Raw genomic sequence first — 22678 nt, 5'->3', positions numbered from 1 at the left:
TAGTGTAGAGCTGTGTATACAGTACAGGAATAGTATATACAGGGCAGGATAGAGGTGTAGTCTAGAGCTGTATACAGTACAGGAATAGTATATACAGGACAGGATGGAGGTGTAGTGTAGAGCTGTATACACAGTACAGGAATAGTATATACAGGACAGGATGGAGGTGTAGTGTAGAGCTGTATATACAGTACAGGAATAGTATATACAGGACAGGATGGAGGTGTAGTGTAGAGCTGTATATACAGTACAGGAATAGTATATACAGGGCAGGATGGAGGTGTAGTGTAGAGCTGTATATACAGTACAGGAATAGTATATACAGGGGAGGATGGAGGTGTAGTGTAGAGCTGTATACAGTACAGGAATAGTATATACAGGGCAGGATGGAGGTGTAGTGTAGAGCTGTGTATACAGTACAGGAATAGTATATACAGGGCAGGATGGAGGTGTAGTGTAGAGCTGTGTATACAGTACAGGAATAGTATATACAGGGCAGGATGGACGTGTAGTGTAGAGCTGTATATACAGTACAGGAATAGTATATACAGGGCAGGATGGAGGTGTAGTGTAGAGCTGTATATACAGTACAGGAATAGTATATACAGGGCAGGATGGAGGGGTAGTGTAGAGCTGTGTATACAGTACAGGAATAGTATATACAGGGCAGGATGGAGGTGTAGTGTAGAGCTGTATATACAGTACAGGAATAGTATATACAGGGCAGGATGGAGGTGTAGTGTAGAGCTGTATATACAGTACAGGAATAGTATATACAGGACAGGATGGAGGTGTAGTGTAGAGCTGTATATACAGTACAGGAATAGTATATACAGGGCAGGATGGAGGTGTAGTGTAGAGCTGTATATACAGTACAGGAATAGTATATACAGGGCAGGATGGAGGTGTAGTGTAGAGCTGTATATACAGTACAGGAATAGTATATACAGGGCAGGATGGAGGTGTAGTGTAGAGCTGTATATACAGTACAGGAATAGTATATGCAGGGCAGGATGGAGGTGTAGTGTAGAGCTGTATATACAGTACAGGAATAGTATATACAGGGCAGGATGGAGGTGTAGTGTAGAGCTGTATATACAGTACAGGAATAGTATATACAGGGCAGGATGGAGGTGTAGTGTAGAGCTGTATACAGTACAGGAATAGTATATGCAGGGCAGGATGGAGGTGTAGTGTAGAGCTGTATATACAGTACAGGAATAGTATATACAGGGCAGGATGGAGGTGTAGTGTAGAGCTGTATATAGTACAGGAATAGTATATACAGGGCAGGATGGAGGTGTAGTGTAGACCTGTGTATACAGTACAGGAATAGTATATACAGGGCAGGATGGAGGTGTAGTGTAGAGCTGTATATACAGTACAGGAATAGTATATACAGGGCAGGATGGAGGTGTAGTGTAGAGCTGTATACAGTACAGGAATAGTATATACAGGGCAGGATGGAGGTGTAGTGTAGAGCTGTGTATACAGTACAGGAATAGTAGATACAGGGCAGGATGGAGGTGTAGTGTAGAGCTATGTATACAGTACAGGAATAGTATATACAGGGCAGGATGGAGGTGTAGTGTAGACCTGTGTATACAGTACAGGAATAGTATATACAGGGCAGGATGGAGGTGTAGTGTAGAGCTGTATATACAGTACAGGAATAGTATATACAGGGCAGGATGGAGGTGTAGTGTAGAGCTGTATATACAGTACAGGAATAGTATATACAGGACAGGATGGAGGTGTAGTGTAGAGCTGTGTATACAGTACAGGAATAGTATATACAGGGCAGGATGGAGGTGTAGTGTAGAGCTGTGTATACAGTACAGGAATAGTATATACAGGGCAGGATGGAGGTGTAGTGTAGAGCTGTATATACAGTACAGGAATAGTATATACAGGGCAGGATGGAGGTGTAGTGTAGAGCTGTGTATACAGTACAGGAATAGTATATACAGGGCAGGATGGAGGTGTAGTGTAGAGCTGTATACAGTACAGGAATAGTATATACAGGACAGGATGGAGGTGTAGTGTAGAGCTGTGTATACAGTACAGGAATAGTATATACAGGGCAGGATGGAGGTGTAGTGTAGAGCTGTATATACAGTACAGGAATAGTATATACAGGGCAGGATGGAGGTGTAGTGTAGAGCTGTATATACAGTACAGGAATAGTATATACAGGACAGGATGGAGGTGTAGTGTAGAGCTGTATATACAGTACAGGAATAGTATATACAGGGCAGGATGGAGGTGTAGTGTAGAGCTGTATATACAGTACAGGAATAGTATATACAGGGCAGGATGGAGGTGTAGTGTAGAGCTGTATATACAGTACAGGAATAGTATATACAGGACAGGATGGAGGTGTAGTGTAGAGCTGTATATACAGTACAGGAATAGTATATACAGGGCAGGATGGAGGTGCAGTGTAGAGCTGTGTATACAGTACAGGAATAGTATATACAGGGCAGGATGGAGGTGTAGTGTAGAGCTGTATATACAGTACAGGAATAGTATATACAGGACAGGATGGAGGTGTAGTGTAGAGCTGTGTATACAGTACAGGAATAGTATATACAGGACAGGATGGAGGTGTAGTGTAGAGCTGTATATACAGTACAGGAATAGTAGGATGGAGGTGTAGTGTAGAGCTGTATATACAGTACAGGAATAGTATATACAGGGCAGGATGGAGGTGTAGTGTAGAGCTGTGTATACAGTACAGGAATAGTATATACAGGGCAGGATGGAGGTGTAGTGTAGAGCTGTGTACAGTACAGGAATAGTATCTACACGGACAGGATGGAGGTGTAGTGTAGAGCTGTATATACAGTACAGGAATAGTATATACAGGGCAGGATGGAGGTGTAGTGTAGAGCTGTGTATACAGTACAGGAATAGTATATACAGGGCAGGATGGAGGTGTAGTGTAGAGCTGTGTATACAGTACAGGAATAGTATATACAGGGCAGGATGAGGTGTAGTGTAGAGCTGTGTATACAGTACAGGAATAGTATATACAGGGCAGGATGGAGGTGTAGTGTAGAGCTGTGTATACAGTACAGGAATAGTATATACAGGGCAGGATGGAGGTGTAGTGTAGAGCTGTGTATACAGTACAGGAATAGTATATACAGGACAGGATGGAGGTGTAGTGTAGAGCTGTATATACAGTACAGGAATAGTATATACAGGGCAGGATGGAGGTGTAGTGTAGAGCTGTATATACAGTACAGGAATAGTATATACAGGGCAGGATGGAGGTGTAGTGTAGAGCTGTATATACAGTACAGGAATAGTATATACAGGGCAGGATGGAGGTGTAGTGTAGAGCTGTGTATACAGTACAGGAATAGTATATACAGGGCAGGATGGAGGTGTAGTGTAGAGCTGTGTATACAGTACAGGAATAGTATATACAGGGCAGGATGGAGGTGTAGTGTAGAGCTGTGTATACAGTACCGGAATAGTATATACAGGACAGGATGGAGGTGTAGTGTAGAGCTGTGTATACAGTACAGGAATAGTATATACAGGGCAGGATGGAGGTGTAGTGTAGAGCTGTATATACAGTACAGGATAGTATATACAGGGCAGGATGGAGGTGTAGTGTAGAGCTGTGTATACAGTACAGGATAGTATATACAGGGCAGGATGGAGGTGTAGTGTAGAGCTGCTGTATACAGTACAGGAATAGTATATACAGGACAGGATGAGGTGTAGTGTAGAGCTGTGTATACAGTACAGAATAGTATATACAGGGCAGGATGGAGGTGTAGTGTAGAGCTGTATATACAGTACAGGAATAGTATATACAGGGCAGGATGGAGGTGTAGTGTAGAGCTGTGTATACAGTACAGGAATAGTATATACAGGGCAGGATGGAGGTGTAGTGTAGAGCTGTGTATACAGTACAGGAATAGTATATACAGGGCAGGATGGAGGTGTAGTGTAGAGCTGTGTATACAGTACAGGAATAGTATATACAGGGCAGGATGGAGGTGTAGTGTAGAGCTGTGTATACAGTACAGGAATAGTATATACAGGGCAGGATGGAGGTGTAGTGTAGAGCTGTGTATACAGTACAGGAATAGTATATACAGGACAGGATGGAGGTGAGTGTAGAGCTGTATACAGTACAGGAATAGTATATACAGGCAGGATGGAGGTGTAGTGTAGAGCTGTATATACAGTACAGGAATAGTATATACAGGGCAGGATGGAGGTGTAGTGTAGAGCTGTATATACAGTACAGGAATAGTATATACAGGGCAGGATGGAGGTGTAGTGTAGAGCTGTGTATACAGTACAGGAATAGTATATACAGGGCAGGATGGAGGTGTAGTGTAGAGCTGTGTATACAGTACAGGAATAGTATATACAGGGCAGGATGGAGGTGTAGTGTAGAGCTGTGTATACCAGTACAGGAATAGTATATACAGGACAGGATGGAGGTGTAGTGTAGAGCTGTGTATACAGTACAGGAATAGTATATACAGGCAGGATGGAGGTGTAGTGTAGAGCTGTATATACAGTACAGGAATAGTATATACAGGGCAGGATGGAGGTGTAGTGTAGAGCTGTGTATACAGTACAGGAATAGTATATACAGGGCAGGATGGAGTGTAGTGTAGAGCTGTGTATACAGTACAGAATAGTATATACAGGACAGGATGGCAGGTGTAGTGTAGAGCTGTATATACAGTACAGGAATAGTATATACAGGGCAGGATGGAGGTGTAGTGTAGAGCTGTGTATACAGTACAGGAATAGTATATACAGGACAGGATGGGGTGTAGTGTAGAGCTGTGTATACAGTACAGGAATAGTATATACAGGCAGGATGGAGGTGTAGTGTAGAGCTGTATATACAGTACAGGAATAGTATATACAGGGCAGGATGGAGGTGTAGTGTAGAGCTGTATATACAGTACAGGAATAGTATATACAGGGCAGGATGGAGGTAGTGTAGAGCTGTATATACAGTACAGGAATAGTATATACAGGACAGGATGGAGGTGTAGTGTAGAGCTGTATATACAGTACAGGAATAGTATATACAGGCAGGATGGAGGTGCAGTGTAGAGCTGTGTATACAGTACAGGAATAGTATATACAGGGCAGGATGGAGGTGTAGTGTAGAGCTGTATATACAGTACAGGAATAGTATATACAGGACAGGATGGAGGTGTAGTGTAGAGCTGTGTATACAGTACAGGAATAGTATATACAGGACAGGATGGAGGTGTAGTGTAGAGCTGTATATACAGTACAGGAATAGTATATACAGGGCAGGATGGAGGTGTAGTGTAGAGCTGTATATACAGTACAGGAATAGTATATACAGGGCAGGATGGAGGTGTAGTGTAGAGCTGTGTATACAGTACAGGAATAGTATATACAGGGCAGGATGGAGGTGTAGTGTAGAGCTGTGTACAGTACAGGAATAGTATATACAGGACAGGATGGAGGTGTAGTGTAGAGCTGTATATACAGTACAGGAATAGTATATACAGGGCAGGATGGAGGTGTAGTGTAGAGCTGTGTATACAGTACAGGAATAGTATATACAGGGCAGGATGGAGGTGTAGTGTAGAGCTGTGTATACAGTACAGGAATAGTATATACAGGGCAGGATGGAGGTGTAGTGTAGAGCTGTGTATACAGTACAGGAATAGTATATACAGGGCAGGATGGAGGTGTAGTGTAGAGCTGTGTATACAGTACAGGAATAGTATATACAGGGCAGGATGGAGGTGTAGTGTAGAGCTGTGTATACAGTACAGGAATAGTATATACAGGACCAGGATGGAGGTGTAGTGTAGAGCTGTATACAGTACAGGAATAGTATATACAGGGCAGGATGGAGGTGTTGTGTAGAGCTGTATATACAGTACAGGAATAGTATATACAGGGCAGGATGGAGGTGTAGTGTAGAGCTGTATATACAGTACAGGAATAGTATATACAGGGCAGGATGGAGGTGTAGTGTAGAGCTGTGTATACAGTACAGGAATAGTATATACAGGGCAGGATGGAGGTGTAGTGTAGAGCTGTGTATACAGTACAGGAATAGTATATACAGGGCAGGATGGAGGTGTAGTGTAGAGCTGTGTATACAGTACAGGAATAGTATATACAGGGCAGGATGGAGGTGTAGTGTAGAGCTGTGTACACAGTACAGGAATAGTATATACAAGGGCAGGATGGAGGTGAGTGTAGAGCTGTGTATACAGTAACAGGAATAGTATATACAGGACAGGATGGAGGTGTAGTGTAGAGCTGTGTATACAGTACAGGAATAGTATATACAGGGCAGGATGGAGGTGTAGTGTAGAGCTGTATATACAGTACAGGAATAGTATATACAGGGCAGGATGGAGGTGTAGTGTAGAGCTGTGTGTATACAGTACAGGAATAGTATATACAGGGCAGGATGGAGTGTAGTGTAGAGCTGTGTATACAGTACAGGAATAGTATATACAGGACAGGATGGAGGTGTAGTGTAGAGCTGTGTATACAGTACAGGAATAGTATATACAGGACAGGATGGAGGTGTAGTGTAGAGCTGTGTATACAGTACAGGAATAGTATATACAGGGCAGGATGGAGGTGTAGTGTAGAGCTGTATATACAGTACAGGAATAGTATATACCAGGGCAGGATGGAGGTGTAGTGTAGAGCTGTATATACAGTACAGGAATAGTATATACAGGGCAGGATGGAGGTGTAGTGTAGAGCTGTATATACAGTACAGGAATAGTATATACAGGACAGGATGGAGGTGTAGTGTAGAGCTGTATATACAGTACAGGAATAGTATATACAGGACAGGATGGAGGTGTCAGTGTAGAGCTGTGTATACAGTACAGGAATAGTATATACAGGGCAGAATGGAGGTGTAGTGTAGAGCTGTATACAGTACAGGAATAGTATATACAGGGCAGGATGGAGGTGTAGTGTAGAGCTGTGTATACAGTACAGGAATAGTATATACCAGGGCAGGATGGAGGTGTAGTGTAGAGCTGTGTATACAGTACAGGAATAGTATATACAGGACAGGATGGAGGTGTAGTGTAGAGCTGTATACAGTACAGGAATAGTATATACAGGGCAGAGATGGAGGTGTAGTGTAGAGCTGTGTATACAAGTACAGGAATAGTATATACAGGACAGGATAGAGGTGTAGTGTAGAGCTGTGTATACAGTACAGGAATAGTATATACAGGACAGATGAAGGTGTAGTGTAGAGCTGTATATACAGTACAGGAATAGTATATACAGGGCAGGATGGAGGTGTAGTGTAGAGCTGTGTATACAGTACAGGAATAGTATATACAGGACAGGATGGAGGTGTAGTGTAGAGCTGTGTATACAGTACAGGAATAGTATATACAGGGCAGGATAGAGGTGTAGTGTAGAGCTGTATATACAGTACAGGAATAGTATATACAGGGCAGGATGGAGGTGTAGTGTAGAGCTGTATATACAGTACAGGAATAGTATATACAGGGCAGGATGGAGGTGTAGTGTAGAGCTGTGTATACAGTACAGGAATAGTATATACAGGACAGGATGGAGGTGTAGTGTAGAGCTGTGTATACACAGTACAGGAATAGTATATACAGGGCAGGATGGAGGTGTAGTGTAGAGCTGTGTATACAGTACAGGAATAGTATATACAGGGCAGGATGGAGGTGTAGTGTAGAGCTGTGTATACAGTACAGGAATAGTATATACAGGGCAGGATGGAGGTGTAGTGTAGAGCTGTGTATACAGTACAGGAATAGTATATACAGGGCAGGATGGAGGTGTAGTGTAGAGCTGTGTATACAGTACAGGAATAGTATATACAGGGCAGGATGGAGGTGTAGTGTAGAGCTGTGTATACAGTACAGGAATAGTATATACAGGGCAGGATGGAGGTGTAGTGTAGAGCTGTGTATACAGTACAGGAATAGTATATACAGGGCAGGATGGAGGTGTAGTGTAGAGCTGTGTATACAGTACAGGAATAGTATATACAGGGCAGGATGGAGGTGTAGAGTAGAGCTGTGTATACAGTACAGGAATAGTATATACAGGGCAGGATGGAGGTGTAGTGTAGAGCTGTGTATACAGTACAGGAATAGTATATACAGGGCAGGATGGAGGTGTAGTGTAGAGCTGTGTATACAGTACAGGAATAGTATATACAGGGCAGGATAGAGGTGTAGTGTAGAGCTGTATATACAGTACAGGAATAGTATATACAGGGCAGGATGGAGGTGTAGTGTAGAGCTGTGTATACAGTACAGGAATAGTATATACAGGACAGGATGGAGGTGTAATGTAGAGCTGTGTATACAGTACAGGAATAGTATATACAGGGCAGGATGGAGGTGTAGTGTAGAGCTGTATACAGTACAGGAATAGTATATACAGGACAGGATGGAGGTGTAGTGTAGAGCTGTGTATACAGTACAGGAATAGTATATACAGGGCAGGATGGAGGTGTAGTGTAGAGCTGTGTATACAGTACAGAAATAGTATATACAGGGCAGGATGGAGGTGTAGTGTAGAGCTGTGTATACAGTACAGGAATAGTATATACAGGGCAGGATGGAGGTGTAGTGTAGAGCTGTGTATACAGTACAGGAATAGTATATACAGGGCAGGATGGAGGTGTAGTGTAGAGCTGTGTATACAGTACAGGAATAGTATATACAGGGCAGGATGGAGGTGTAGTGTAGAGCTGTATACACAGTACAGGAATAGTATATACAGGGCAGGATGGAGGTGTAGTGTAGAGCTGTATATACAGTACAGGAATAGTATATACAGGGCAGGATGGAGGTGTAGTGTAGAGCTGTATATACAGTACAGGAATAGTATATACAGGGCAGGATGGAGGTGTAGTGTAGAGCTGTATATACAGTACAGGAATAGTATATACAGGGCAGGATGGAGGTGTAGTGTAGAGCTGTATACACAGTACAGGAATAGTATATACAGGACAGGATGGAGGTGTAGTGTAGAGCTGTATATACAGTACAGGAATAGTATATACAGGACAGGATGGAGGTGTAGTGTAGAGCTGTGTATACACAGTACAGGAATAGTATATACAGGGCAGGATGGAGGTGTAGTGTAGAGCTGTGTATACAGTACAGGAATAGTATATACAGGGCAGGATGGAGGTGTAGTGTAGAGCTGTGTATACAGTACAGGAATAGTATATACAGGGCAGGATGGAGGTGTAGTGTAGAGCTGTGTATACAGTACAGGAATAGTATATACAGGGCAGGATGGAGGTGTAGTGTAGAGCTGTGTATACAGTACAGGAATAGTATATACAGGGCAGGATAGAGGTGTAGTGTAGAGCTGTGTATACAGTACAGGAATAGTATATACAGGGCAGGATGGAGGTGTAGTGTAGAGCTGTGTATACAGTACAGGAATAGTATATACAGGGCAGGATGGAGGTGTAGTGTAGAGCTGTGTATACAGTACAGGAATAGTATATACAGGACAGGATGGAGGTGTAGTGTAGAGCTGTATACAGTACAGGAATAGTATATACAGGACAGGATGGAGGTGTAGTGTAGAGCTGTATACACAGTACAGGAATAGTATATACAGGACAGGATGGAGGTGTAGTGTAGAGCTGTATACAGTACAGGAATAGTATATACAGGACAGGATGGAGGTGTAGTGTAGAGCTGTATACAGTACAGGAATAGTATATACAGGACAGGATGGAGGTGTAGTGTAGAGCTGTATATACAGTACAGGAATAGTATATACAGGACAGGATGGAGGTGTAGTGTAGAGCTGTATATACAGTACAGGAATAGTATATACAGGACAGGATGGAGGTGTAGTGTAGAGCTGTATATACAGTACAGGAATAGTATATACAGGGCAGGATGGAGGTGTAGTGTAGAGCTGTGTATACAGTACAGGAATAGTATATACAGGGCAGGATGGAGGTGTAGTGTAGAGCTGTATATACAGTACAGGAATAGTATATACAGGGCAGGATGGAGGTGTAGTGTAGAGCTGTGTATACAGTACAGGAATAGTATATACAGGGCAGGATGGAGGTGTAGTGTAGAGCTGTATATACAGTGCAGGAATAGTATATACAGGGCAGGATGGAGGTGTAGTGTAGAGCTGTATATACAGTACAGGAATAGTATATACAGGGCAGGATGGAGGTGTAGTGTAGAGCTGTGTATACAGTACAGGAATAGTATATACAGGGCAGGATGGAGGTGTAGTGTAGAGCTGTGTATACAGTACAGGAATAGTATATACAGGGCAGGATAGAGGTGTAGTGTAGAGCTGTGTATACAGTACAGGAATAGTATATACAGGGCAGGATGGAGGTGTAGTGTAGAGCTGTATACACAGTACAGGAATAGTATATACAGGGCAGGATGGAGGTGTAGTGTAGAGCTGCGTATACAGTACAGGAATAGTATATACAGGACAGGATGGAGGTGTAGTGTAGAGCTGTATACAGGAGTAGTATATACAGGACGGTATGGCGGTGTAGAGGTTGTTTAATAGTGGAGCACTAGGTACTCACCATCGCCTGCTCGATCTTGTTGTCTATCGCCCCCATGCTGTTGGAGTTGCTGGTGGGAGAGACAGTGAGAGGTGTCATCTTGATGTAGCAGTGTTAGTTTAGTGCAGTGCGAGTAGCTCTTAGTTTCGTATCTTGGTGTGAATTTCGCACCTCACATTTCTCATAAAGTTTCCACATTTTTTGTTGCTTCATTTTGCTTATTTGTCATCTTGAGTAAAGTGACCCGCATTCACTAGCGTCTCCCTCTTCCCTGAAGCGCTTTCCCATGTGCCGCCATGTTTTGATGAGCTCTATTGCTCCTCATATTTAAAGGCCAAGTGTTCTGTCTTGATTTGGTTTTCGGCACTTACCTGTCACTCTCATTCTCGCTTCCGATGCTGAACACTGATCGAGCCAAGAGCAGACGTTCATTGAATACATCAGAGACCGGTCGGCTAGGACGCACCTCATTCTGCGCTGTTATGGGCGGTGACACAAGACGTGGGGGAGGAGACAGCTGCATATGGGAGGGACAATGAGAATGTGACAATGAAATGATACATTGTATAGACGTTTGTGTAATTTTGTAATAATCTTATAATTAGCTGATGGGTTGCCTATATTTTACAGGTTTTCTATTTTATTGGTGATGGAGGGGGTCTCACCTGAGCTGTTGGCTCTCTTTCTGTCACAGCACCAAATATAGGGGCCCCTTGTGACCTTGGAGCCTGTTGTCCCTTTCCCCCTGCTCCTGGTGAGAGCAGTAAGGGGCTGGTTGGAGTAGACCTAGGAAGGCCGGAGTCCAAGGAATGTCCGGCGCCGGCTCTGTGCTGGACCCCCACCTCTAGGTTGTAAAAGTCCACACATGTCCACCGCCCTTTCTGATACCGGCGTCCACCGCCCAACGGATCCTGGTCTAACCGTACGAGTCGAAAGCGAGAGGTGGGAGGAGAGCGAAGACCATTGGGCGGTGATGGAGACAAGGATCGCTCTAGAGGAGCTGGAGAGACTGGGGAAGATGGCTGGTAGTCATTGGTCACACTCGTGATCTGGAAACCACTCCGCTTCTTCCCTCCACTCATAATGGAGAGTTCCTAATGAAGAGAAAGATTATGTCACTACAATACCATCCGCCACTTACCACCCGCCACTTACCACCCGCCACTTACCATCCGCCACTTACCATCCGCCACTTACCATCCGCCTCTGCTACATTCAAAGTATACTCCACTATTGTGTCACACCAACATCATACACCAGCGTGACACTGAAGTATGTATGTGTGCTATTCCACTACACACAGGGTATATACCACCATGTGACTACAAAACTCACCTACACACACATCATACACCAGCGTGACACTGAAGTATGTATGTGTGCTATTCCACTACACACAGGGTATATACCACCATGTGACTACAAAACTCACCCACACACACATCATACACCACAATGAATTTAGACCATACAGCTACCACTACATACACATGATTTACTATACACCGAGCATCATACACCGCCATGTACCATACACGTATTATACCACTACGCGATGGCTATCTACTACAATGTCACTACCACACTGCACTATTCTATGTTTTAACTCATATCACTCATAAGATCCTGTAAAATCCAGAAACACATGATCCTACCACGCTCCTGGACTGAACAGACACATCACATACTATGGGGGCATAACTTAAAGCGTTTACTCACAAAAACTGATGTAAAAGACTTTGAAAAGTCACAAGACTTTTGCTTAACAGAATTGGATAAAAATACTTTTGTGTCTCGATTCCTCCTAACAATGTTCCTGGATGCAGTGAATGACAGATCAGCCATCCAATCAGAGGCAGGGGCGTGCTGAGCTGTCAGTATGGTGATGGACAGTGCAGCCGTCCAATCTTGGGCAGGGGCGTGCTGAGCTGTCAGTATGGTGATGGACAGTGCAGCCGTCCAATCTTGGGCAGGGGCGTGCTGAGCTGTCAGTATGGTGATGGACAGTTCAGCCGTCCAATCTTGGGCAGGGGCGTGCTGAGCTGTCAGTATGGTGATGGATAGTACAGCCGTCCAATCTTGGGCAGGGGCGTGCTGAGCTGTCGGTATGGTGATGGACAGTGCAGCCGTCCAATCTTGGGCAGGGGCGTGCTGAGCTGTCAGTATGGTGATGGATAGTGCAGCCGTCCAATCTTGGGCAGGGGCGTGGTGAGCTGTCAGTATGGTGATGGACAGTTCAGCCGTCCAATCTTGGGCAGGGGCGTGCTGAGCTGTCAGTATGGTGATGCACAGTGCAGCCGTCCAATCTTGGGCAGGGGCGTGCTGAGCTGTCAGTATGATGATGGACAGTGCAGCCGTCCAATCTTGGGCAGGGGCGTGCTGAGCTGTCAGTATGGTGATGGACAGTGCAGCCGTCCAATCTTGGGCAGGGGCGTGCTGAGCTGTCAGTATGGTGATGGACAGTACAGCCGTCCAATCTTGGGCAGGGGCGTGCTGAGCTGTCAGTATGGTGATGGACAGTGCAGCCGTCCAATCTTGGGCAGGGGCGTGCTGAGCTATCAGTATGGTGATGCACAGTGCAGCCGTCCAATCTTGGGCAGGGGCGTGCGGAGCTGTCAGTATGGTGATGGACAGTGCAGCCGTCCAATCTTGGGCAGGGGCGTGCTGAGCTGTCAGTATGGTGATGGACAGTGCAGCCGTCCAATCAGAGGCAGGGGCGTGCTGAGCTGTCAGTATGGTGATGGACAGTGCAGCCGTCCAATCTTGGGCAGGGGCGTGCTGAGCTGTCAGTATGGTGATGGATAGTGCAGCCGTCCAATCTTGGGCAGGGGCGTGCTGAGCTGTCAGTATGGTGAGGGACAATTCAGCCGTCCAATCTTGGGCAGGGGCGTGCTGAGCTGTCAGTATGGTGATGGACAGTGCAGCCGTCCAATCTTGGGCAGGGGCGTGCTGAGCTGTCAGTATGGTGAGGGACAGTTCAGCCGTCCAATCTTGGGCAGGGGCGTGCTGAGCTATCAGTATGGTGATGGATAGTGCAGCCGTCCAATCTTGGGCAGGGGCGTGCTGAGCTGTCAGTATGGTGAACGACAGTTCAGCCGTCCAATCTTGGGCAGGGGCGTGCTGAGCTGTCAGTATGGTGATGGATAGTGCAGCCGTCCAATCTTGGGCAGGGGCGTGCTGAGCTGTCAGTATGGTGATGGGACAGTTCAGCCGTCCAATCTTGGGCAGGGGCGTGCTGAGCTGTCAGTATGGTGATGGACAGTGCAGCCGTCCAATCTTGGGCAGGGGCGTGCTGAGCTGTCAGTATGGTGATGGATAGTGCAGCCGTCCAATCTTGGGCAGGGGCGTGCTGAGCTGTCAGTATGGTGAGGGACAATTCAGCCGTCCAATCTTGGGCAGGGGAGTGCTGAACTGTCAGTATGGTGATGGACAGTACAGCCGTCCAATCTTGGGCAGGGGCGTGCTGAGCTGTCAGTATGGTGATGGACAGTACAGCCGTCCAATCTTGGGCAGGGGCGTGCTGAGCTGTCAGTATGGTGAGGGACAGTTCAGCCGTCCAATCAGAGGCAGGGGCGTGCTGAGCTGTCAGTATAGTGATGGACAGTGCAGCCATCCAATCAGAGGCAGGGGCGTGCTGAGCTGTCAGTATGGTGATGGACAGTGCAGCCGTCCAATCAGAGGCAGGGGCGTGCTGAGCTGTCAGTATGGTGATGGACAGTTCAGCCGTCCAATCAGAGGCAGGGGCGTGCTGAGCTGTCAGTATGGTGAGGGACAGTTCAGCCGTCCAATCAGAGGCAGGGGTGTGCTGAGCTGTTAGTATGGTGAGGGACAGTTCAGCCATCCAATCAGAGGCAGGGGTGTGCTGAGCTGTCAGTATGGTGAGGGACAGTTCAGCCGTCCAATCAGAGGCAGGGGTGTGCTGAGCTGTCAGTATGGTGATGGACAGTTCAGCCGTCCATTCTGCGGCAGGGGCGTGCTGAGCTGCCAGTATGGTGAAAGACAGTGCAGCCATCCAATCGGGGGCGAGCTGAGCTGTCACTATGGTGATGGATAGTTAAACCATCCCTTCTTGGGCAGGGGCGTGCGGAGCTGTCAGTATGGTGATGGACAGTGCAGCCGTCCAATCTTGGGCAGGGGCGTGCTGAGCTGTCGGTATGGTGATGGACAGTGCAGCCGTCCAATCTTGGGCAGGGGCGTGCTGAGCTGTCAGTATGGTGATGGACAGTACAGCCGTCCAATCTTGGGCAGGGGCGTGCTGAGCTATCAGTATGGTGATGGACAGTGCAGCCGTCCAATCTTGGGCAGGGGCGTGCTGAGCTGTCAGTATGGTGATGGACAGTGCAGCCGTCCAATCTTGGGCAGGGGCGTGCTGAGCTGTCAGTATGGTGATGGACAGTGCAGCCGTCCAATCTTGGGCAGGGGTGTGCTGAGCTGTCAGTATGGTGATGGATAGTGCAGCCGTCCAATCTTGGGCAGGGGCGTGCTGAGCTGTCAGTATGGTGAGGGACAATTCAGCCGTCCAATCTTGGGCAGGGGCGTGCTGAGCTGTCAGTATGGTGATGGACAGTGCAGCCGTCCAATCTTGGGCAGGGGCGTGCTGAGCTGTCAGTATGGTGAGGGACAGTTCAGCCGTCCAATCTTGGGCAGGGGCGTGCTGAGCTATCAGTATGGTGATGGATAGTGCAGCCGTCCAATCTTGGGCAGGGGCGTGCTGAGCTGTCAGTATGGTGAGGGACAGTTCAGCCGTCCAATCTTGGGCAGGGGCGTGCTGAGCTGTCAGTATGGTGATGGATAGTGCAGCCGTCCAATCTTGGGCAGGGGCGTGCTGAGCTGTCAGTATGGTGATGGGACAGTTCAGCCGTCCAATCTTGGGCAGGGGTGTGCTGAGCTGTCAGTATGGTGATGGATAGTGCAGCCGTCCAATCTTGGGCAGGGGCGTGCTGAGCTGTCAGTATGGTGATGGATAGTGCAGCCGTCCAATCTTGGGCAGGGGAGTGCTGAGCTGTCAGTATGGTGATGGACAGTACAGCCGTCCAATCTTGGGCAGGGGAGTGCTGAGCTGTCAGTATGGTGATGGACAGTACAGCCGTCCAATCTTGGGCAGGGGCGTGCTGAGCTGTCAGTATGGTGATGGACAGTACAGCCGTCCAATCTTGGGCAGGGGCGTGCTGAGCTGTCAGTATGGTGAGGGACAGTTCAGCCGTCCAATCAGAGGCAGGGGCGTGCTGAGCTGTCAGTATAGTGATGGACAGTGCAGCCATCCAATCAGAGGCAGGGGCGTGCTGAGCTGTCAGTATGGTGATGGACAGTGCAGCCGTCCAATCAGAGGCAGGGGCGTGCTGAGCTGTCAGTATGGTGATGGACAGTTCAGCCGTCCAATCAGAGGCAGGGGCGTGCTGAGCTGTCAGTATGGTGAGGGACAGTTCAGCCGTCCAATCAGAGGCAGGGGTGTGCTGAGCTGTTAGTATGGTGAGGGACAGTTCAGCCATCCAATCAGAGGCAGGGGTGTGCTGAGCTGTCAGTATGGTGAGGGACAGTTCAGCCGTCCAATCAGAGGCAGGGGTGTGCTGAGCTGTCAGTATGGTGAGGGACAGTTCAGCCATCCAATCAGAGGCAGGGGTGTGCTGAGCTGTCAGTATGGTGAGGGACAGTTCAGCCGTCCAATCAGAGGCAGGGGTGTGCTGAGCTGTCAGTATGGGGAGGGACAGTTCAGCCGTCCAATCAGAGGCAGGGGTGTGCTGAGCTGTCAGTATGGTGATGGACAGTTCAGCCGTCCATTCTGCGGCAGGGGCGTGCTGAGCTGCCAGTATGGTGAAAGACAGTGCAGCCATCCAATCGGGGGCGAGCTGAGCTGTCACTATGGTGATGGATAGTTAAACCATCCCTTCTTGGGCAGGGGCGTGCGGAGCTGTCAGTATGGTGATGGACAGTGCAGCCGTCCAATCTTGGGCAGGGGCGTGCTGAGCTGTCGGTATGGTGATGGACAGTGCAGCCGTCCAATCTTGGGCAGGGGCGTGCTGAGCTGTCAGTATGGTGATGGACAGTACAGCCGTCCAATCTTGGGCAGGGGCGTGCTGAGCTATCAGTAAGGTGATGGACAGTGCAGCCGTCCAATCTTGGGCAGGGGCGTGCTGAGCTATCAGTATGGTGATGGACAGTGCAGCCGTCCAATCTTGGGCAGGGGCGTGCTGAGCTATCAGTATGGTGATGGACAGTGCAGCCGTCCAATCTTGGGCAGGGGCGTGCTGAGCTATCAGTATGGTGATGGACAGTGCAGCCGTCCAATCTTGGGCAGGGGCGTGCTGAGCTGTCAGTATGGTGATGGACAGTACAGCCGTCCAATCTTGGGCAGGGGCGTGCTGAGCTGTCAGTATGGTGAGGGACAGTTCAGCCGTCCAATCAGAGGCAGGGGCGTGCTGAGCTGTCAGTATAGTGATGGACAGTGCAGCCATCCAATCAGAGGCAGGGGCGTGCTGAGCTGTCAGTATGGTGATGGACAGTGCAGCCGTCCAATCAGAGGCAGGGGCGTGCTGAGCTGTCAGTATGGTGATGGACAGTTCAGCCGTCCAATCAGAGGCAGGGGCGTGCTGAGCTGTCAGTATGGTGAGGGACAGTTCAGCCGTCCAATCAGAGGCAGGGGTGTGCTGAGCTGTTAGTATGGTGAGGGACAGTTCAGCCATCCAATCAGAGGCAGGGGTGTGCTGAGCTGTCAGTATGGTGAGGGACAGTTCAGCCGTCCAATCAGAGGCAGGGGTGTGCTGAGCTGTCAGTATGGTGAGGGACAGTTCAGCCATCCAATCAGAGGCAGGGGTGTGCTGAGCTGTCAGTATGGTGAGGGACAGTTCAGCCGTCCAATCAGAGGCAGGGGTGTGCTGAGCTGTCAGTATGGGGAGGGACAGTTCAGCCGTCCAATCAGAGGCAGGGGTGTGCTGAGCTGTCAGTATGGTGATGGACAGTTCAGCCGTCCATTCTGCGGCAGGGGCGTGCTGAGCTGCCAGTATGGTGAAAGACAGTGCAGCCATCCAATCGGGGGCGAGCTGAGCTGTCACTATGGTGATGGATAGTTAAACCATCCCTTCTTGGGCAGGGGCGTGCGGAGCTGTCAGTATGGTGATGGACAGTGCAGCCGTCCAATCTTGGGCAGGGGCGTGCTGAGCTGTCGGTATGGTGATGGACAGTGCAGCCGTCCAATCTTGGGCAGGGGCGTGCTGAGCTGTCAGTATGGTGATGGACAGAACAGCCGTCAAATCTTGGGCAGGGGCGTGCTGAGCTATCAGTAAGGTGATGGACAGTGCAGCCGTCCAATCTTGGGCAGGGGCGTGCTGAGCTATCAGTAAGGTGATGGACAGTGCAGCCGTCCAATCTTGGGCAGGGGCGTGCTGAGCTATCAGTATGGTGATGGACAGTGCAGCCGTCCAATCTTGGGCAGGGGCGTGCTGAGCTATCAGTATGGTGATGGACAGTGCAGCCGTCCAATCTTGGGCAGGGGTGTGCTGAGCTGTCAGTATGGTGATGGACAGTGCAGCCGTCCAATCTTGGGCAGGGGCGTGCTGAGCTGTCAGTATGGTGATGGACAGTGCAGCCGTCCAATCTTGGGCAGGGGCGTGCTGAGCTGTCAGTATGGTTATGGACAGTACAGCCGTCCAATCTTGGGCAGGGGAGTGCTGAGCTGTCAGTATGGTGATGGACAGTGCAGCCGTCCAATCTTGGGCAGGGGTGTGCTGAGCTGTCAGTATGGTGATGGACAGTTCAGCCGTCCAATCTTGGGCAGGGGAGTGCTGAGCTATCAGTATGGTGATGGACAGTTCAGCCGTCCAATCTTGGGCAGGGGTGTGCTGAGCTGTCAGTATGGTGATGGACAGTTCAGCCGTCCAATCTTGGGCAGGGGCGTGCTGAGCTGTCAGTATGGTGATGGGACAGTTCAGCCGTCCAATCTTGGGCAGGGGCGTGCTGAGCTATCAGTATGGTGATGGACAGTTCAGCCGTCCAATCTTGGGCAGGGGTGTGCTGAGCTGTCAGTATGGTGATGGACAGTTCAGCCGTCCAATCTTGGGCAGGGGCGTGCTGAGCTATCAGTATGGTGAGGGACAGTACAGCCGTCCAATCTTGGGCAGGGGCGTGCTGAGCTATCAGTATGGTGATGGACAGTGCAGCCGTCCAATCTTGGGCAGGGGTGTGCTGAGCTGTCAGTATGGTGATGGACAGTTCAGCCGTCCAATCTTGGGCAGGGGTGTGCTGAGCTGTCAGTATGGTGATGGATAGTGCAGCCGTCCAATCTTGGGCAGGGGCGTGCTGAGCTGTCAGTATGGTGATGGACAGTGCAGCCGTCCAATCTTGGGCAGGGGCGTGCTGAGCTGTCAGTATGGTGATGGACAGTGCAGCCGTCCAATCTTGGGCAGGGTTGTGGTGAGCTGTCAGTATGGTGATGGACAGTGCAGCCGTCCAATCTTGGGCAGGGTTGTCCTGAGCTGTCAGTATGGTGATGGACAGTACAGCCGTCCAATCTTGGGCAGGGGAGTGCTGAGCTGTCAGTATGGTGATGGATAGTGCAGCCGTCCAATCTTGGGCAGGGGAGTGCTGAGCTGTCAGTATGGTGATGGATAGTGCAGCCGTCCAATCTTGGGCAGGGGAGTGCTGAGCTGTCAGTATGGTGATGGACAGTGCAGCCGTCCAATCTTGGGCAGGGGCGTGCTGAGCTATCAGTATGGTGATGGACAGTGCAGCCGTCCAATCTTGGGCAGGGGCGTGCTGAGCTGTCGGTATGGTGATGGACAGTACAGCCGTCCAATCTTGGGCAGGGGTGTGCTGAGCTGTCAGTATGGTGATGGATAGTGCAGCCGTCCAATCTTGGGCAGGGGCGTGCTGAGCTATCAGTATGGTGATGGACAGTTCAGCCGTCCAATCTTGGGCAGGGGTGTGCTGAGCTGTCAGTATGGTGATGGACAGTGCAGCCGTCCAATCTTGGGCAGGGGCGTGCTGAGCTATCAGTATGGTGATGGACAGTACAGCCGTCCAATCTTGGGCAGGGGTGTGCTGAGCTGTCAGTATGGTGATGGATAGTGCAGCCGTCCAATCTTGGGCAGGGGTGTGCTGAGCTGTCAGTATGGTGATGGACAGTGCAGCCGTCCAATCTTGGGCAGGGGTGTGCTGAGCTGTCAGTATGGTGATGGATAGTGCAGCCGTCCAATCTTGGGCAGGGGCGTGCTGAGCTATCAGTATGGTGATGGACAGTTCAGCCGTCCAATCTTGGGCAGGGGAGTGCTGAGCTGTCAGTATGGTGATGGATAGTGCAGCCGTCCAATCTTGGGCAGGGGAGTGCTGAGCTGTCAGTATGGTGATGGACAGTTCAGCCGTCCAATCTTGGGCAGGGGTGTGCTGAGCTGTCAGTATGGTGATGGGACAGTTCAGCCGTCCAATCTTGGGCAGGGGTGTGCTGAGCTGTCAGTATGGTGATGGACAGTTCAGCCGTCCAATCTTGGGCAGGGGTGTGCTGAGCTGTCAGTATGGTGATGGACAGTTCAGCCGTCCAATCTTGGGCAGGGGCGTGCTGAGCTATCAGTATGGTGAGGGACAGTACAGCCGTCCAATCTTGGGCAGGGGCGTGCTGAGCTATCAGTATGGTGATGGACAGTTCAGCCGTCCAATCTTGGGCAGGGGTGTGCTGAGCTATCAGTATGGTGAGGGACAGTTCAGCCGTCCATTCGGAGGCATGGTTGTGCTGAGCTATCAGTATGGTGATGGACAGTTCAGCCGTCCAATCGGAGGCAGGGTTGTGGTGAGCTGAGAGAATGATGATGGACAGTTCAGCCGTCCAATCGGAGGCAGGGTTGTGGTGAGCTGAGAGAATGATGATGGACAGTTCAGCCGTCCAATCGGAGGCAGGGTTGTGGTGAGCTGAGAGAATGATGATGGACAGTTCAGCCGTCCAATCGCAGGCAGGGTTGTGGTGAGCTGAGAGAATGATGATGGACAGTTCAGCCGTCCAATCGGAGGCAGGGTTGTGGTGAGCTGAGAGAATGATGATGGACAGTTCAGCCGCCTAATTGAAGGCTGGGGTGTGCTGGGTTTCCTCCATGTGTGTCATGATTCAGGCTGGTATCTGCCGCTGTGGTATATTCCAGCTCCTGCCTGGTCATGTTAGGGGTTAATTTCTCGCTGCCTTTTTCCGGTTTCCGGGACGATATATGTGGGTGCTGCACCTTTTGTTCAGCGTCAGTGATAGTCTATGTCTCATAATGTGTGTAACTGGCTCTGTTGAGGTACCCGATCTATCCTCCGCCCCCTCTCCCGCCTAACTTGTGTCTGTCTGTCCTCCCCGGCCTCATCCCGCTTGTAATACCTTTGTTTATAGTTTGGACTTCCTGGTACTTGACTTACGCTCCCGTCCCTGTATTGATTCTTACTCTCCCTTCAGCTTTCTCTGTACATTGTTTTGACTTCCTGTTGCTGACTCGGCTCTCTGACTACTCTGCTGCCACCTTGTGGTGACTTTGCTGTACTACTCCATGTCACGTCTTAGCACAGCGTGACATTACTCTGCTGCCACCTTGTGGTGACTCCACTGTACTACTCCAAGCCACGTCAAAATGCAGCATGACATGTGTCTCCTGTTCGTGGTGATTACCTGGCACTGAATCCCTGCCTCCAATTTGCTGCCAGTTATAGCTTATGCTCGGTGGTGTCTGCATGCCTTTGGTTCCTGTGCTCAGTATCTGATATATTGTTACCCGACCTTGGACCTTTCTTCTGACTCTCTGTTTACCTAGCCTGTTTGTCTTTATCTGCTACCTGCCTGGAATGCTGACCTCAGACTGTGACTATGCCTTTTCACTTATCCTTTTGTTTATTAAGGGCCCTCTTGGTATTTTGACCTCCGGCTCTCTAGACTACCCAGCCAAAAGACTAGCCTGCGAGTAGTGGCTAGCATCACATCATGCCAGTTTTAGGCAGTTCCGTCAAAATAGGCAGAGCTGGGGATGTGACGGGGGTGGGTCGGGGCGTAGCTACATCACTGTGACAAATTCATGAAAAGTGTCGGTGTTTCTTACTAACCTAGTGACATTTCCGGCAGGGCGCACACCACTTGATGAAATCAACGCTTCTTATCAATGGTGTGCGCCTCGCCACATATGTGACGCAAGACAGGGACTGGTGCAACCTTTTTGGTGTAAGAAATGCAAATAGAAAGATCAAGAAGTGAAGATGTACTGTGCAGGGTGCAGGGCTGAGCTGTGAGAGTGTCCTGTGCAGGGTGCAGGGCTGAGCTGTGAGAGTGTCCTATGCAGGGTGCAGGGCTGAGCTGTGAGAGTGTCCTGTGCAGGGTGCAAGGCTGAGCTGTGAGAGTGTCCTGTGCAGGGCTGAGCTGTGAGAGTGTCCTGTGCAGGGCTGAGCTGTGAGAGTGTCCTGTGCAGGGTGCTAGGCTGAGCTGTGAGAGTGTCCTGTGCAGGGCTGAGCTGTGAGAGTGTCCTGTGCAGGGCTGAGCTGTGAGAGTGTCCTGTGCAGGGATGAGCTGTGAGAGTGTCCTGTGCAGGGTGCTAGGCTGAGCTGTGAGAGTGTCCTGTGCAAGGTGCAAGGCTGAGCTGTGAGAGTGTCCTGTGCAAGGTGCAAGGCTGAGCTGTGAGAGTGTCCTGTGCAGGGCTGAGCTGTGAGAGTGTCCTGTGCAGGGCTGAGCTGTGAGAGTGTCCTGTGCAGGGCTGAGCTGTGAGAGTGTCCTGTGCAGGGCTGAGCTGTGAGACTGTCATGTGCAGGGCTGAGCTGTGAGAGTGTCCTGTGCAAGGTGCAAGGCTGAGCTGTGAGAGTGTCCTGTGCAGGGCTGAGCTGTGAGAGTGTCCTGTGCAGGGCTGAGCTGTGAGAGTGTCCTGTGCAGGGTGCTAGGCTGAGCTGTGAGAGTGTCCTGTGCAGGGCTGAGCTGTGAGAGTGTCCTGTGCAGGGCTGAGCTGTGAGAGTGTCCTGTGCAGGGCTGAGCTGTGAGAGTGTCCTGTGCAGGGCTGAGCTGTGAGAGTGTCCTGTGCAGGGTGCTAGGCTGAGCTGTGAGAGTGTCCTGTGCAGGGCTGAGCTGTGAGAGTGTCCTGTGCAGGGATGAGCTGTGAGAGTGTCCTGTGCAGGGTGCTA

At 49.5% G+C, this 22678-nt stretch overlaps 1 protein-coding gene across 1 annotated transcript in view; it reads right to left on the bottom strand.

Annotated features, from left to right (window-relative positions):
• Window positions 1–22678, bottom strand: part of TSC22D4 (TSC22 domain family member 4) — a 54590-nt gene that overhangs the window by 3869 nt on the left and 28043 nt on the right. The window contains exons 2-4 of the mRNA XM_075343277.1: window positions 11233–11661; window positions 10939–11084; window positions 10589–10637 (exon numbers count right to left, since the gene is read on the bottom strand). Coding sequence (XP_075199392.1) covers window positions 10589–10637; window positions 10939–11084; window positions 11233–11649 — 612 coding nt within the window. The 5' untranslated portion in view covers window positions 11650–11661. The remainder of the gene's footprint in view (window positions 1–10588; window positions 10638–10938; window positions 11085–11232; window positions 11662–22678) is intronic.

Source organism: Anomaloglossus baeobatrachus, chromosome 4 (assembly GCF_048569485.1).
Source record: "Anomaloglossus baeobatrachus isolate aAnoBae1 chromosome 4, aAnoBae1.hap1, whole genome shotgun sequence".
In the NCBI taxonomy this organism is placed as follows: Eukaryota; Metazoa; Chordata; class Amphibia; order Anura; family Aromobatidae; genus Anomaloglossus; species Anomaloglossus baeobatrachus.
This window is presented reverse-complemented; position numbering and strand designations above follow the sequence as displayed.